Consider the following 16,832-nt stretch of genomic DNA (forward strand, 5'->3'; position numbering starts at 1 on the left):
CTGCATTCTCTTTACACTAGAAAAAATTACCATAACTGTACAATCAACACTCTTATAACAACTAGACTAGAGATTTGTAGAGCTTAAAAATTTGATGAACTATAAAACATCTAATCCAAATTGATTATATTATATTATAGGCAAATACTATAAAAAAAATTACTCTAAACCTTCCTAATGTTGTGTTAATACAAGTTAAACAACAAGTTTTCTTTTTGCTCAGTGCAAAACCAGCAAATGAGTGGAAGCTTTTCCAATTGTCTTCCAATAACCATTCCATGTGTCAACTGTCGATCAGTTTAAAAAGCTAATGGTGGCTAAATTGCATACTATTTCCGCTCTATGTTTAGCTACATAACTAAATATAAAGGTTTTATTTAATTTCCAAAATCATATTGAGTTATTTTCTTTAAAAGCTTAAAATTAACGCGGTCTTCTTTACAGCGCTGCCAGATTATTTCTATTAAAATACCAACTTTTAGCATTGTCAAGCCAACTGTTTGAGATTTTTTAGTGCAAAAGCCTAATTTCCATCTGGCAACATTGGCGAGTGCGAAAATGCGTTGCAGTAAGCTTTAAACAAAGTGGAAAACACGCCCGGATCGATAAATGGGCGCCGAGCATTCCCAGCAGCGGGCTGAGGCCGATGGCCACGAGATCTTCGAGGGACGCAATCCGCCTGGAGCGGATGGCCTTGCCGCTGATGGCAGCTCGATGGCCCTGGCGGCCGCTGCAGCAACGGCCGCAGCCAACAAGCGCCGTGGAGTGGGTCACCGTCAGCAGCAGCACCAGCAGCCGCATCAGATGATGCCCAGCGGGATTGGTGGTGGCCCAGCTAGCATTGTGATAGCCAGCAAGCAGATCATAGCTGAAGCAGCCTCGCCTGGCGGCTCCGAGCTGAGCAGACCGCCGTCACCCCCGCTAAGCGTGTGCTCCGACCTGCCGTACGTCTCCTACACGGACCGACCCATCGGCGACTCGCCCAAGATACGCAGCAAGCCGGCGCACATGCTGCAGCAGAGCAGTGCCAGCCGGGCGGCGGCCCGCAAGTCACATCCGGGCGGATTCACCACCACCGTGAAACCGAAGCGGCCACAGTCGACGGCCTCAAGCCACAACATTGTGATTGTGCGTCCGGGAGCCACCGATGCTGGCGAGGATGTGGACATAGACTTGGCCCGGCTACGTAACATTCCGCAATTCCTGCCCGTACTGCGCGAGTCGATCACCTCGGCCACGTACACACGTGATGCCGAGATACTCGAGCGCCTGCACTCGCAGCACCTCATCAACATATGCACCCGCATGCAGACGCACCTGAATCTGTGCGCCAGCTACGTGGCCAGCGAACAAAATCACTTGGTGGAGCGCACCAAGGTGGTAAGCAACTCAATAACAACGCTCTTCGCCGGCTTCGTTGACATGCAGAAGACATACGCCTCGTATGCCGAACAGTTTGCCAAGATACGCAGTGTCTCCCATCAGCTGAGCCGCTGTAACTCGCTGCTGCACGAGAATATCGCAAGTCTGGAGGCCATAAATAACTTCCTGGACGACGAGGATCGTTTGGAGCCGTTTATCTGGCGAACCGATGACAACAAGCTGCGTGGCGAGGCGGAGGGCGCCACCGGTGGCAACAGCAGTCGCCTGTGGCGTCTGTAGGGCATCCTCCAGGATTATGGAGGATGAGCCGTCTCCAAAGATTTTCTTAGTCCGTAATCCTTCGTGTATTTATTATTGTGTATAATATTCGTGTTAACAATGCCACTTAATCGTGATTTTTAATTAGTAAATCCTACTTAATATTATATTATGGAAGCTAAAACGTTGTTTTTTCGACATATCGGTCTTTTCCTATGAAAGTTGTTTTTGAAAGTGCGTTATATCTCAACTTGGAACCTGAAACCGCACACCAACAAATTAGATAATAAACAGAGTTATCTGTTGAGAAACAGGAAATGCGGTTTCTTAGACTCAAAGCCGTCAAGTCCTCTGGTTGCCAACGCCACTATACACATACATATAATTCAGTGAAATCTCCGACCATGTTTAACAAATAGACAGCACCAAAAGCACATTTATTACACCTTACAACAAAATCCTTCTAGATCTTAAAGTCAAGTCTAGCTACGGGGAGGGTTGAATATGGCATACAGGATATTTATACTTACTAGAGACTATGGACAACACATATTCATCTATGTTTGTTTCTGTTTTGGTTAACGCTACGTGAACAACATCTTACATTTAATATACACACATACAACTGATTAGTATGGAGGCATCCAGCCCCTATCTTCTACTACTTAGACTATGACGACTCGGGATGAGTGATTTATTTGTTCGAGGGAAAACCGTTGCGCAGAATGATGAGTAGTGTTCCGAAATGCATCTCTCACAGTGTAATGAAGGCGGCGATGGAACAATCGGCTGCCGTTAGTTGATTGTTTTTGTCACCAGCAGGCCCGTCGTCGTCGTTGCATCGCTCGCACCAGCTTTCTGAGTGTCCAGCCGCAGAGAATGAGATTAGCCAGTGAGCAGAGTAGCACCAGGCAATGGGCGAGGGTGACGGCCAGCGACAGGAGTGGGGGCAGAGACAGGTACTGCTAGCGCTGCAGGTAGCTGCTCCAATATACCAGCAGCATGAGCAGGACGTTGACGGAACTTATGTTCTAGAACAGCTTCTGCATGTGGATGCGGTCCTGGACGTTGCGGGCATGCTGCTGTTCCTCAATTAGCTTCAACTCCTTGGCCACTGTCGCCTTCAGTGTGGCGTCCAGGGCCAAAGCGTCGATAAAGTCACGTCGCGCCTGCATCGGATTCCACGCCCCAGCATGGGCCTTGGCTCGTCGAAACAAAGCCTTGACGTTGCGCGGATCCAGATTGAGAACCTCGTTGCAGTGTTCGATTACGGCATAGAAGTCTCCTGCGATCAGCCTACACTGCGCGTAGTTCAGCAACAGCGGCGTCTTAATGGCCGCCAGCTCCTGCCACTCGTCGTCGTGTGGCTTCTCCTTGAGCATTAGCTGTTCGACAAGACCCACTGCCTCGCGATAGCATGTCTCTGCCTCCGAAAACCGTCTGGCCTTGTAAAAGTTATTACCACGCTCACGTAGAGTGCTTGTGGCCAGCATCTTCTCATCGTCGGACATCTGCCAGCGTTCCTTCTCATACTGCTCGGGCAGTTCGATGGATGTCAGCTCGATGATAAACTCCAGCTCGGCGGGATTTTGCAGCAGCTCGTCCAGATCAGGATAGCCGATGCCCTCATTCTGCAAGGTCATGCCGCAGCAGTGACGCCGCTCCTCGGGCTTCTTGCCGATATCCCGCAGTGTCTTCGATATGAACGGATACTGGGCGCAGAGCTGTGAAATGTCCGGAAAATTGGGTCAATCAAGCACCCCTGTGGCCTGTGACGTCCAAGCATACACTCACCGACTTGTGCACGGTGAATTTGGCCACCTCGTTGAGCGACATCTGCTGCACTACCACCTCCCAGACCTCCAGCTTGAACTTCTTGCCCAGCACCAACTCCATGGGCTTCCCCATTTTGCGGCTGTCGTCAATGATGCGGCTGTTTCCGGCCCTGCGCGTCTGAAAGTGGAACTTCACCTGGAAGACAAACCAGAAGAAACCAGAGTGCGGCAATTAGTCTACCACCACCCAACTCGCCCACTCGGATGGCCTTGGCCTGGTTCCACTGTCCCTGCTGCAGATGTTGCGGTTTGGGTCTCTTCGGGTTTCCCTGCGGATGCAACAGCTGCACCTGCAGGCACTTACCCGGGTGCCAGGCTTGAGCTCGATGTAGGCATTGCCCGGATTCAGGATCTCCTTGCGTATGGGCTTCATCTCGGACTTAGTTTGGTCCTGCATTGCGGCTGGCAATTAAATAAAAACGCAACAAACAATAGAACTTCCTCCGCCGAGCAAATGAAAACGATTGTGTTGCCAGTATGTCGGTCGGCCAGTGATGCCAGATGCTTGGATTTGTGAAAGCTACAAACCAAATATACCAAATTGTCTATGCCTGTCTAGTTGAAAATACTGAAAACTTTCTAGACGTTATTTCAAATAATAATTAAGCAGGTTTTGTTATTGCCTTATAAAAAAGAATTTAAATATAATGATACAGAAGTCTAACTAAGAAATATCTTGGTAATAAACTAATAAACAATTCTAAATTCTGAACAGACATTACTTAAATGAAAAAAGTTAATAAATAATATTAGAAACTCTTGCCGTATTCGAAACTTTTGCTTAATAAAATTGAATATAGTTAAAATATATATTTCACGACATCCTAAATCTCCTATTAATTGTTCCCAGCTTTTGAAATTAAAACAAAATTCTTTTGGAGAATACTCTTCAGATAATTTTAATGCAGGTATCAATATGTATGTATTTATTTAACATTTAGTGGCGGACGCAGAAGGCGATTAGAGGGGGTTTGAGCAGAGAATCGTTAAGTTTGCTTATATCCTTTTAAAAGTTATCGTAGTTAGTTATTATTAAAGTACTTACAGGCCACCACCTCCCCTCAAATCGCCGCCTGCGCACATCATTAACACCATTTAACATTATTTGTACAATCTTATGTATTTTCCGGGTTTCTATATCCACTTTTTTGCAGAATGTTTTGCTAAATACGCAGGGACTAAAAACTATTAAACTGATTTTGTATCTTGACTAGCTTTTAGTTATTCTTGCTTTTTGTAAACAGCATAAAATGTAACTCTCTTAATTCCTATGTATTTGTAACTAAATCAACTAAATTATTGCACATTTTTTTGTTGTTTCTTATTTGGTTTTTTCGTTTTAAATAGGATTAGAACATATGTAGATAGTTTCCTTGCTAGGTGTGTGTAAAATATTACTGCTGTTTGATGTCTCGAATGATATGTACGCTACGCTTTTTTCTCTTTTTTTTTTACTAATTATTAATTGTTTTTGCCCAAAGTACTCATGGAGTAAAATTTTGCCATAATTCACATTGTTTTATACACATAAGCAGTGATGGGAGTTGGATTTTCTTTTAGGTACAGAGGCAACAAATAATAATATTAAGCTCTTTTTCATTGAAAACATATGTTAATTTAGATATTGACAATTATTAGCACGTTAAGTTAAGGCTTAAGAAAGCATCTGAAATTCCTAAAAATTCCTCAAGCCTTTTAAGAACTGATATAGTAATATATATAGGGCTTGAGAAATCCTTTCCTTCTTTTGATGATGGATTTGATCATTGAATAATAGAGTGAAAGCGGTCAATATTTGGATATAGTGTGGGTTGAGAGCACTAACTTTGGTGAACAAGTCAGTTACTTAGTTTTTAGTAAGCTTTTCGAGTTGTTTACTGAATTGTTCACTCAGTTGGTCACTCAGTTGATCATTCTGTTGCTCCCTCTGTGTCTCACTTAATTTTGCCCTATCGAGCAATTGAGCAACGATACTTAAAAGTGAGTGAGGACCTCTGAAGGTAAGCAAGTGACTGAACAAGTGAACTATTTACTACTACTCCCCCCATCACTACATATGTATATGTACATTTATATATATGTGGTTTTTAGTGCGCTTTGTGTGTATGTGTCTAGAAAGGCTACAAAGGATTAGAGGATCAGTATCGTTCGTTTCAAAATAGTAGGGCTCCCACAACGTTAAGCGCCTGATGGTTGCTGTGTTGCTGTTGCTTTTGTTGTTGTTGTTGCTGCTGCTGTTGCTTTTGTTGTTGATGTTGTTGTTGGTGTGTGTGATACATGCTTTTTGTTGTTGTTGGCGACTTGAGTTCTTCCACAATAATGGCACCGTGCTCATCCACCGTGTGATTTAAGAGTAAATTCTCAACCTGCTCATCGGACAGCAGCTCTTTAGGCTCTGAAGATCTGTAAATTGTGTGTTGATCATTATTAAATATTTATGAATCTGAAACTTTAATCACATTTGAACAGGACACGACAGATAACCGATATATATATATATATATATGTATATGAGCAAAAGCGATTGATAAAGCAATGGGCACAATTACAAACGAACTATTGCGATAAAACCATTGAGTTTTTGTAAATAAGCCATTTAAATAAGGGACTTGGTACTCAGATATTTACCTTTAAGCGTTCATTATTCATTAAAATTGACTAATAAGATTAATAATGGTAATAATATAAATATCCGAGTACATTTTGTTTTTAAAGGAAGAGATTTTAAAATTATTACACATACACTCATATCAAACAAGAAAATTGGATTAGCTTCGGAGGCCGAAGCTGGAATACCCTTGTAGATCAGTTAAATTTTTAAAAGTTCGCCATAATATCTCATCTTAAAAAATGTGGTTCAAAAGCATATAAAATATTTGTCAGTCCAAGAAAGTGAACAACGTCAACAGCAAAGTTAACAAAAAAGAATAAGTTTTACAAGTTTATCAATAGAAGGAAGTGAATACAAGTGCACAACAAAAGAGAGTACAGAAAGTGAAGACTGGAGAACAAAGTGAACAAGAGAAATTAAAAAGCTTTTATAATATAAAATCTAACTGGCTAAAACAGACGGACAACATGTCTATTAATTGGTTTATGGTCTTAGATTAATTAAAGCTTGAAAAACTTATAAGAATATCTTGCTTTTAATCGTATATTTTAAAATCGCCTTGAAAAATCCGAAGGAGTATTATCTAGATTTGAATTATCAAAACACACACAGAGGTCGCATTCAATTTTGAAATGGAATGAGAGCGAAGGTGAAGGTGGACTTGGTTGAGAGTGGGATAGCAATGTTGTACTAGCGAGAATAAGTATTGGTATTAAATATTAAGTAGCGGGCAAAAACAAAAAACACAAATTGGGGGCAAAATAACAGATATATAGTTCTCGATTTTTGGATTTCGTTTTTGGCATTTTGAGCAGTACATACAGAATTTTCGGTTTTTTGATTGTGGTTTTTTTAAGCGAGTGTGCGGTTCGTGCTGTAATGGTTGTTGTTGTAATTGCTGTTGTTGCAGTAGTTGTTGTTGTTATTGTTGTTCTTGCAGTTAGTAGAATATATATACTATATGTATATATATATATTTCTTTTGTTATAATGTGAGAATATTGAAAGTAGCAAAAGCAGAGACCAAATCAAAGCAGCCAATTTTTGATATCAAATAGAATTATTAAAATTTTGCAGTTATTTGTTGCTGTTGTAGGTTGTTGTTGATGTTGTAGGTTGTTGTTATTGTTGGTTGGTGGATAGATGAGTGCGTTTTTAGAGTTTTTTTTTTTTAGTTTTGCGCTGGATCTAAATTCAAGAGTCGCAGAGTTTTCGGGGGTTTCGGATTCGGATTCGGTTTCGGATTCAAATGAGCTTGGTCAGGCGGCTCTGCAGCGAATTGAGCAGGCTGCGACCTCCGCCGCCACTGCTGCTACTGCTACCGCTCGCCTTATCACCATCTACTGACCTGCTGAAGAGGAAAAAGTCACCGGGCCCGGAGGAGGAGGAGGCGGAGGCACTGGAGGCCGACGTCACCTCCGTGTGCGTGGTGAGCAGGGCCTCCTCCTCGGCCCCGCTGGCATTATCGCCGGCCATCTCCGATTCACTGTTGCGTCGCTCCAGGCTGCGTCCCACCTTCTGGAAGCCGTAGCTGAACACATCCTTCACCTTGTCCCCGGCATCGATTAGCAGATCCAGGCTCTGCCTTCGGCCACTGCCCTTGAAGCTGTTCGAGCGGGACAGCCACTGGCTGAGGCTTTGCTTACGGCTCATCTGTTGGCCACCGCTGCCGGCCCCACTGGAAGCGCTACTGTCGTCCTGGAATATCGTCGTGCAGGTAACTTTGCGCTTTGGTTCGTCCGACGACGAGGTCGAGTGCTGCGACTGGGCATCGGCGTCCAGCTGGTTCCGTCCCAGGCCCAGCCCCAGGCCACCGCCAGCACTGCCCGCACTCTCCAGGCCATGTTGCTCCAGCAGCGACTGGTTTGAGTAGCTGGAGCTGGTGCTATCCGAATGCGACAGCCGGATTTCCGTCCACTGCTCGATGTCATTGTCCGCCGGTGCTCCAGCGGCGGAGGCAAAGGCAGAGGAGGCCGATACGGAGGCGGATGCGGAGGCAGATGCAGAAGCGGACCCAGACCCCAATGAGCCGCCGCTGCCCGACTTCAGGTCGTACGGAGCATGCAGTCCCAGTGGTCCCAATCCGGACTCCCCATCCGCGGCACTGGTGCTGGCCGACTTGTGCATGCCACCGGCCAGCTTCTGCGGGAAGGTGAGCACAGCCTCAAAATCGGTAAGCAGGTGCGGACACTCATGACCCAGCCGCTCGGGCATCTGCAGGTACTGCTCCTCGGGCCCCAATTCTTCTGGCTCCATCTCCGGCTGCTGCTGCTTTGGCGCCACCTCGCCCGCTGTCAGAGCATCCACAGCGTCCACCTGGCGCAGCATGGCCTCGTAGTTGAGTAGATTGTTGCGCTGCTGTCGCTGCCGGTGAATATCCTCGGAGATTTGCTCTAAATTCTTTAGTGCCTCGTTGTAGGTGAGCTTCGCTGCACTGACCTTTGCCTCCAGCTCGTTCACCCGCGTCTTCTGGGCTTTTAGCAGTCCATTGTAGTTTGCCCGCGTCTCGTAGTACGGCCTGTGGTATCGATAGGGGGATTCCCCCGGATTAGTGCTCTGCACAGGTGGCATTAACACAGTGAGCGATACTCACGAACAGAGGGTACAATACAAGGCGTGCATAATGCTAAAATATCTCAACAAAAGTAAATTGCGCTTGAGCTGCAATCTATAAAAAGAAGAAAAGAAAGAAAACGGAAAAGAAAAGAAGAGCCGAAAATATATAAATGTAATTATATAAAAAGCATTTACAAATCAGGATAAAATAAGAAAACTTAAAAGTTAATTATCAAATGAAAGCCGGAACGGGGGAAAACGTAACTTCGGCTCAAATCCGAAGGGATATAGTAATATAGTTAAGCTTAAGTTTAAAGTTAAAGTTAATACGATTTCCTTTGAGTCTGTAGAGGGGAATTTCCTCTTGGCGTTGTTAATTAAGGGAAAAACTATCCTTTTTAATATATAAATTCAAATATTGTACCCAAATAACATAATCTTAGATATATATATTGAAAAACAAGGAAGTTATATAAATCATTAATGGTGAATGATGTTTTGAATACTCTGGAATGCAGTTTTGTATGCAGACAGACAGACTCAGACGAACAATTGACTAGCTTTAATCGAAACCTATTTCTCCTTTATTAAATAAGTACACTAACATTATCTTCCTGCTTGGATTCCCCAAAAATATATTCTTCGATCTCGTTCATTAATATACCTGGAGGCACGGAGCGCCTGCTTAAGCTGTCCCTGCAGCTTGCCGACCCGATTATTGGCCACCTCGAGCTTCAGCTGGCACATCTTGAGAGCGTTGCGGGTATCGGTGACCTCCAGCTGGGACTGGTTCACCTTGCTGGCGGCATGGCTGAGCATCTCCTGGCAGGCGGTGTCCAGTGTGGATTTCTCGCCGAGACCCTGCTCGGCCAGATAGACCATCTCCTTGGCCGCGGCATGGATGGACTTGGCCTTCTCATGGTTGGCGGCTGCCTGCTGTGTCTCCTTGGCCAGTTGGGCGGCATAGATGCGGGACTCGTAATAGGGCTTGGCGGCATCTATCGAGTTGCCCAGCTTATGGGCAGCGGTCTTGATCCGCACCACACTCTCCGCGAGCAGACGTTTGAATTCACACTTGGCCTCCTTGGGAAATTGAAAACATTTTGGGGATAAATCGGGTCAGAGGGTTCACTTATTTCTTTCTTTTTTGTTTTGGGGGGAAAAATCAATAACTGGCACTCACATCGAGCTCCACCTCGTAGCGATTGATGTTGTCAGTGGCCGAGTTCAGCTTCTCCAGCTCGATCTGGGCAGGACAGTAGCAGGATAAGTTGTCAGTCGTGGATGTGTGGGAAGCAGCTTACCTGGACCCTCGGATCCACGGGTGTGTTGCTCTCCGTCGACATCGCTACTGCTGCTGCTGCTGCTTCCGTTGCTTCTTGTGTTTTCTGTGCTTTCACTCTAATTTCACTGCCTTCCGGACGACGGGCGGCGGACGCACTGCAGCCAAGTTGCCTGGTTATAGTTGCTGCTTCTACGCTCTGTCAGTTGCGGCTGGCAATTTGTTTTTATTAAAGAATCCACGGCGAATCAATTGCTCCCACGGAGCTGCTGCTGCTGGAGCTTTTGCAACAACAAATGCGTACACATAACTATGACAACACGACCGACCGACGCACGCAGCTTTTTGCTAGCAGAAAAGCCCCGCGAAAGACAGCTGGGCGAAGACATCAAGCACCAACAGCGGCCAAGGTGACCATCTGATGGGGTGGCAGCCAGTGGGCCGTCGGCGGGGAACACCACCTACGCACAGCTTTCGAAGCCCTCGAAAAGCTAGCAGCCCCCAATTGTTGGGCAGCATTGAGAGTGGTGCTTTTATCGATTATTAATTAGATAGAAAAATTCGTTATTTTTAATTACCGCGCTATTTCTTTCTTTGAAAAAGCCAGATTTAACGGGGTAATAAAATCCCTGTCCATACTTCGTTATCGATAAAAAGCTGGCAGGTTTCGGACATTCTGGCATCACAAACATAGCTTTTTAAGAGTTGGCAGCCCTTCTGGCACTGGCTGGACAATAGGGATGTCGGATATTCAAAAAAATATCGTATCGAGAATACTTGCCCATACATCTGTAAAAGTGTAAAACTGTTATCTAGACGTATAAGATGTAGCATTTTATATAACAGCAAGTTTTTCAAAACACTGATACCATCATTGATAATATTAAAATATATAAGAAATACAAATTGCGCCACATCGATATTTGGGCAAACAAAATATCGCGATATAAGTCTATCGATATATTGATGTTTTGATATATTCAACAACCCTACCGAAAAGCCAAACAAACCGAAAGAAAGCAGAAGTGAAGTTGTTGTCGCGTCGGAAAGGTGTTAAGAAACCGAAAGAAAAAAAAACGCGAAGCGAAGCGCAGTCCGGTTGTTATAATTTTTTTTCGGTGCCACCCAGTTTTGTTTTGATTTTATAATATATTAAAGAAAGAGATTTCTGTGCTCGTCGCTGTCGTTTCTGCCGTTACCCGTTTGTTTTCCTTTTTCGATTTGCGAAATGCGCGCGCGCAATTAAAGAAAAGCCGAGGAGACGGAGGCGACTCCAGTAAATGAAAACGTAAAGAAATAAAGATTTTCCCTCTAAAGTGCAGTGGCAGTCGAAGAAAGCGAATGTGTGCTGGCCGCTGTCGCTGCTTACAGTTATTGTTGTTCTGGGCCATGTTGTTGCGGCTGCTGCTGCTGCTGACTTTATCTGCATTGTCTGCGTCTTAACTCGTTTTTCGGTTCTTTCCTCCGCGCTCTTCGTGCGTGCCTCTGTGTCTCTGTGTGTGTGTTAGTGTTGTCTATAGATGCGCTTAGACGACGTTTGCCTTTGGCTTTGCTTCTCGTCTCCTCTTGACTCTTTGCCACACGCCTTTTTTTTGAGTTTTTTTTCTGTTGTTGTTTTCGTTTTTGACTTTGCAACAGCCGCAACAACAACAAGCTGCCGCAGAAAATCAATAACGGGATTGGCAGCCGTTTCGCAGTTGCTTCCTCCACTTCCTCAAGTTTGGAAATGTCACCTGTGTCTCTTTCTCTCTGTCCCTTCAAGTTAGATAACCGAAATAGGGGAGCAGAGGTACACAGAGAAAAGGCCCAAAAGAAACGCCAAAGAAAAGAAAACCAGTCAGCAAGTGCATGTGCATCTGTGTGTGTGAGTGTGAGTGATTGTCTGTGAGAGTGTGTGTCCGTGTGTATTGACTGCACTTGCCCCACGCGTGGTGGTGCCGCACACACAATTCTTGCTTAATCAAAAGCCAAACATTTAATTAGGGTTAACTTCGACTTCTCCGCGTTGCTCCATTCAAACTCTTCTCTTTTTCTCTCTTCCTCTCTCTCTCTGGCTGTTTATCCTTCTATGCGGCAGTCATCTACGCATCTTGAGGCTGCAGCGGCGACAGCAACAGCAACAAAAACAACAAACGCAACAAGGAAAGGAACAGGAAAAACAAACGCCTTTTCGTATTCAATCGTAAGTTCTTCTATTATTTCTCCCTTTTTTACAAGTTCAATAATTCTTGTTATTAAATAATAATAATAATTATATTATTAATAATAATATGCCACAACTGAATAATATTACCCAAATTAATCAAAATACTCATCCGAGTACTTTACGAAGATAGGGAAAAGAAAAGATACAGTTTGCATTAATTACGAAATTAATAATTACCAAACAAACTTAAATAAGTAAACAATTTGCTTGCTTTGTTTAATTGTTTCTGTACTAAGTGGAATGCAATTATTGTATTACAAAGAGCTTATTAGTTATTCAGTTTCGCAATCGCCAATTTCTATCGGACTTGAGATCTATTTTTCCAATTTATAAACATATATTCGTTGTTGTTTATATTTTAACAAAAAAAAAAAAAAAAAAATTAACTTGCCAAATTATTTTAACGCTCGTGTGAGATACTGCATTTTAACATAATAAATAATAATAATAATAATAATAATAATTCCATTTGGCATACGTGACGTATGAGTAATTTTTGCATATAAATAAGTTCTCCTTTGAATATTTATCTTATTGCCTTTAAAATAATGGTTTCTGATTTAAAATATAATTTTTAACAAACTAATGTTAAAATCTCAAGATGTACTCAAAATGTACCACACAAATAAATAAAAAGAAATACTTAGCAGCCTTATCAGTTGGAAACACCGATTTATATTTCTTGTTCATGTTTGTCTCTGGCATTAATATTTAATATAATATTTAAATTAACCACGACTTGAACTTATCGTTCATTCATCCAGTTGCTATTTAGTATTTCCCGTGCAGTCCCCACGACAATATTTTAAGGAATCCAAAGACCTTGACGTGACTTTTTGCTAAATTCATGCAGACTGAACTCATGAATCAATAATACTTTATCAATCTTCTCTATTTTATGACGTTAATGTGGGTTTAGTAATTAATAAAATGTAAAAGCGCCAACTTTTATGGTTTAATTCATTTTACAAACCTCAACATTATCATTTTTATCATAAAAGAAGCTCCTAACAAGATAAGAAGTCTGTGACGAAGTCCACCTTGCCTTGCACAAAATTACGCACATAATAATTTGTGACTAAGAATGGACAGTTCTCAATGGTCTTTATAGTACTTAGAAGGATAAAGACACCATAATTTTGTTCAAATTTGTACAAATTATAAATCCAACCAAGACCAGTGCCTTCTATAAATACTTTTTCGTCTTAGGGCGAAACACACACACTGTGTACAGCCGCCGGTAATAGTTAATGAAAGCTGGTGCAGCTGACACATGTTTTTCAGTGTTCTCCCGCAGATTGTTTTGATTTTTTTTATGTATATATATATATATATATATTATCTTGTCTGTGCCTCCGCACAAATCCGAAAAAGGGAAAGAAGAGGCTGGGCAGAGAGATGGGTTTGGAGTAGCGAGACATGCGACATGTTGTCTCTGTGAAATCATGGGGCTCGTTTGATTTTGTTATTTTTAAATGGTCTTCACGGCTCCATGCCAATGATGATCTCTCGCTCTGGGAGGATGCTCCACTGGGCTTTGCCTTGCCTCAGCTTCTGCACTCTCTACGTGTTTCTCCAGTGGCCCTGTGCGCTTTAATGCCACATCGTATTGTTATTGGTAATAACACTTGGTGCATTGGCCTCCTCGACCTTCGGCGTCGCTTAAGCAATTTTCACACGAACAAAAGCCCCCGGACTCAGGCTGGTGAGGGGGCCCTTCACATGCACTTTCTGCGGCTGCTGTTGGTGTTTGTGTTGGTGTTTGTGTTGGTGTTTGTGTTGGTGTTTGTGTTGGTGTGTGCTCACAAGTGCATAAATATTTCACTTATTGTTTGCGAAAAAAGGTCGCCAAAGGCGCGTTTCTCTATAGAGTTCAAGGATACTAGTGGGGGGTATGGGTTGTATGGCCAAACATGTGCCGCTCTCACAGATTATTATAAAACAATGCAGAATTCGCAACGATTCTCAATTTAACAACAATGAATTGTAAGGTCTTAAATTGGTCAATCTTCATAGTGCTGAAACATCTAGTATTTACTGGGATATATAGTCTAAAGAGACTGAGATCTTCCATATAAACATACATATAAATATCGCTTGGTTTCATCAATTTTTGCCGGTGCAATCTCATCAGGCACACGCATATGAGCCCTATATATCCATATCATCGGCTGCATCATCTTCAGCATCTATCTCTCTCTCGCTCCGGCAAAGGCAAAGTGCATTCTAATGGTTCAACGAACTTTGACCACATTCTCGTAGCTGTGGCTGTTGCAGTTCTTGTTGTTGCTGCTGCTGCTGCTGCTGGTGCTGCTGGTGCTGGTGCTGGTGCTGGTGCTGGTGCGGTACGCGCTGCAAATTTACAAAAACTTGCGTTGTTTGCAACAACGACAACAGGCAGGCAAACTTACATGAAGCAACCAGCAAAGCCACACTAAAAAAAATATAGTTTACAGAGCAAGTTTATAAAGATTCATTTGTATTTTTGCCTAATTGCAGGGTATTACAATTTTAGTCAGAAGCTTGTAACGCTGTGATGCAGTCATTTCCGACCCTATAAATCATAAATATTCTTGATCAGCATTAAAAGCCGAATCGATCTAGCTATCTTCGGAGGGGAAACATTTTTTTTAAATTTTTTCAAAATTTTATAAGGGGTTACATCGTTGAAATTTGAAAAAATTAGAAAAAAATTTAATTGTTTACAATTTTAAATTGAGTATGCAGATTTATTAACCTTATGAAAACTAGCACAGGAAAGCTTTCCAATTTGAAATTCATGCTTGTTTGGCTGAGCTATGACCGATTTTCTTAGCAAGGGTATATAAATTTCGTATATACATTTTCTCAGTGCATCCACAACAACTTCATTATATTCATCATCGTTTGGTTTGAAAGGCAAAATGTAATTGCAACTTTTATGCTCGCTCCCCTCTCGGCGCTCCCTTGGCTGCGTCGTCATCTCAATAGCTTTATAGATAACTCCCCCTGCATTTCCCAATATCGAGGCATTTGTTTTTTTTTTTTTTTTTTTTTTTTATATACATATATATATATATATATATATTTTTTTTTTTTTCGATTATGGCGCATTCTCAGAAATCGTAATTCACTGCGGCGCCAGAGTCTAAGAATTCAACTCACTTAGCGCACAGACAAATACATGGTCAAAGCTCTTTAATTGACTTTCAACATTTTCGTTTCCAATTATTGTTTTGTTGCGGTTTAAATATATATTTTGCTCACGAGCTGTGAGCTCTGCTGGTGATTTATTTTTTATAAAAAAAAAACACAACAAAAAGAGAAACAAAAACAGAAACAGAAGCTATAACCAATAGTGATGTGTCTTGACAGATGATGATGATGATGATGGGTAAATGGAAAAGTTTGTAATTTGACAAAGAAAAGAAAATGTATTGCTTAATGAGTGGTGTCAATGCTAAAGTTTCGGGAAAGGAATGTCTAAGAAAAATACAAATTTCATTATGTAGAACTAACTATTGTTGGACTTAATCACCAGTTGTTTTGTATTTAACACCTGTTTTAAGGATAGAGTATTTGTCCTTCGCTTAACTTTTGTATGTTTTCCTACCCCATTGTTTTGTGTATCATTTGCAGCTTGAAATATACACATTTTTAGCCGCTCTCGTTGGCCAAGTGACAGTGGCCTGGGCCAGGTGACGAAGCCGTCATCGTTGCAGGGAACGTGACATGCATGCAAATTGTGCATTGACTTGGCTGCGGGGGCAACCTCAGACCCGCACAAGCTGGCGGCAGGTGATAAGGCACAAAGAGGTGGCCAAAGACTCGACTCGACTCGACTCGACTCGGCCTTCTAACCTTATGTCAGCGCGTTAAATTGCTTAACAACACGGCGACAAGTGGGGAACAAGTAGGAAGTGCCATTGAAACATTTACTCGGCGGGGGAGGTGAATAACAAAATAAAAACTTACTTGTGTTGTTAACCTTTGATTATTGCCAGAGAAAAAATGGAATGATTTTTGTATTCAAATAATATCCAAGAGGATCTTAAGAGGCAAAGAATTTAATACCAAGAGGTAGTTGAAGAGCCTGTAAACAATAGTGCTTTTAATCCCTTAAAATCTTCATTCAAACTTGATTTGATATAACTTGGTTTTAAAGTTGTATAGCTCTTCTTATAGCTCTCCAAAAACCACCTCCCCAAAGGTAGCTTCCAGTCAAATCTCTGGCTTTATCTCTCACTTATGTAAGACCTCTTTTTCGCGAGTAATCGGCACTTTGTGAATGAATCTCTACCACTTCATTTGCACTCAAGTGGCGATTGGTCGGCAGATAGACAGAAGGCTTTTCTGGCATTTGAAAAATCAACAAATAGCAATTCTAATACTTCGATAAAGCTCTGAAGAGGAGGGGAGGAGAGTGAGAGATCGCACTGGATCGAGCGTTCCAAAGTTCCACACAGAAATACAGTAGAACTTCCATTAAAGTAAAATCTATTTAATAATTGAGTATAATTATAAACAGTATAAAGTATCATTACAAATATTACAGACAACCCCTTGTGGAGTCTTGTCTCTAGAAGTTGGACTGTGTATAGATAGGAGACCATGATGACAGCAGGAAGAGGGACAGCAGGGACAGCAGGGGCATCAGAGGCATCATGGACAGCTGGGGCATCAGGGGCCTGCAGCTGGGACTGTGACTCGGACTTGAGGGGG

At 42.5% G+C, this 16,832-nt stretch overlaps 4 protein-coding genes across 19 annotated transcripts in view; 2 read left to right on the forward strand and 2 right to left on the reverse strand.

Moving 5' to 3' along the window:
* The first annotated feature begins 512 nt into the window (after positions 1-512).
* On the forward strand, positions 513-1,825 carry BORCS5 (BLOC-1 related complex subunit 5). Its single transcript, XM_020949547.2, has one exon. It carries the CDS (start codon positions 610-612, stop codon positions 1,660-1,662), a length of 1,053 nt encoding a protein of 350 aa, XP_020805206.2. The 5' UTR covers positions 513-609; the 3' UTR covers positions 1,663-1,825.
* Positions 1,826-2,048: 223 nt separating this feature from the next.
* LOC110181704 (AH receptor-interacting protein) lies at positions 2,049-4,371 on the reverse strand. Its single transcript, XM_020949548.2, has 3 exons — positions 3,781-4,371; positions 3,436-3,612; positions 2,049-3,365 (listed from the first exon to the last, which is right to left on the reverse strand). Exons 1-3 carry the CDS (start codon positions 3,871-3,873, stop codon positions 2,673-2,675), a joined length of 963 nt encoding a protein of 320 aa, XP_020805207.2. The 5' UTR covers positions 3,874-4,371; the 3' UTR covers positions 2,049-2,672.
* LOC110181927 (uncharacterized) lies at positions 4,350-10,588 on the reverse strand. 2 transcript variants are annotated; one of them, XM_020949862.2, is made up of 6 exons: positions 9,948-10,584; positions 9,827-9,889; positions 9,308-9,726; positions 8,681-8,755; positions 7,436-8,605; positions 4,350-5,879 (listed from the first exon to the last, which is right to left on the reverse strand). In XM_020949862.2, exons 1-6 carry the CDS (start codon positions 9,987-9,989, stop codon positions 5,630-5,632), a joined length of 2,019 nt encoding a protein of 672 aa, XP_020805521.1. In that variant the 5' UTR covers positions 9,990-10,584; the 3' UTR covers positions 4,350-5,629. The 2 variants fall into 2 exon arrangements, with proteins under 2 accessions (XP_020805521.1, XP_020805522.1); XM_020949863.2 differs by lacking the exon at positions 8,681-8,755 and having other exon boundaries at positions 9,948-10,588.
* A 313-nt stretch (positions 10,589-10,901) lies between these two features.
* rut (adenylate cyclase rutabaga) overlaps positions 10,902-16,832 on the forward strand; it is a 40,757-nt gene continuing 34,826 nt past the window's right edge. For 14 of the 15 annotated variants that reach the window (XR_015272490.1, XR_015272491.1, XR_015272493.1 and 11 more), the window contains exons 1-2: positions 10,902-11,213; positions 12,003-12,107. The gene's annotated coding sequence lies outside the window, so the exon portion shown is untranslated. Of the gene's footprint in view, positions 11,214-11,238; positions 11,269-11,687; positions 11,788-12,002; positions 12,108-16,832 lie in introns of those variants that run through there. The other variant, XM_086836494.1, reaches the window with a different exon arrangement.

This window comes from Drosophila serrata, unplaced genomic scaffold, assembly GCF_035046125.1.
Source record: "Drosophila serrata isolate PLE 108 unplaced genomic scaffold, ASM3504612v1 contig_45, whole genome shotgun sequence".
Taxonomy (NCBI): domain Eukaryota; kingdom Metazoa; phylum Arthropoda; class Insecta; order Diptera; family Drosophilidae; genus Drosophila; species Drosophila serrata.

Coding starts and splice junctions, on each gene's coding strand:
- BORCS5 (XM_020949547.2), top strand. CDS start 610: ATGGGCGCCGAGCATTCCCAGCAGCGGGCTGAGGCCGATGGCCACGAG.
- LOC110181704 (XM_020949548.2), bottom strand. CDS start 3,873: ATGCAGGACCAAACTAAGTCCGAGATGAAGCCCATACGCAAGGAGATC. Junction 3,613..3,780: donor AGCTCAAGCCTGGCACCCGG/GTAAGTGCCTGC, acceptor TTTGTCTTCCAG/GTGAAGTTCCACTTTCAGAC. Junction 3,366..3,435: donor AATTCACCGTGCACAAGTCG/GTGAGTGTATGC, acceptor GACATTTCACAG/CTCTGCGCCCAGTATCCGTT.
- LOC110181927 (XM_020949862.2), bottom strand. CDS start 9,989: ATGTCGACGGAGAGCAACACACCCGTGGATCCGAGGGTCCAG. Junction 9,890..9,947: donor CCGTGGATCCGAGGGTCCAG/GTAAGCTGCTTC, acceptor TGTCCTGCCCAG/ATCGAGCTGGAGAAGCTGAA. Junction 8,606..8,680: donor TTGTATTGTACCCTCTGTTC/GTGAGTATCGCT, acceptor TCGATACCACAG/GCCGTACTACGAGACGCGGG.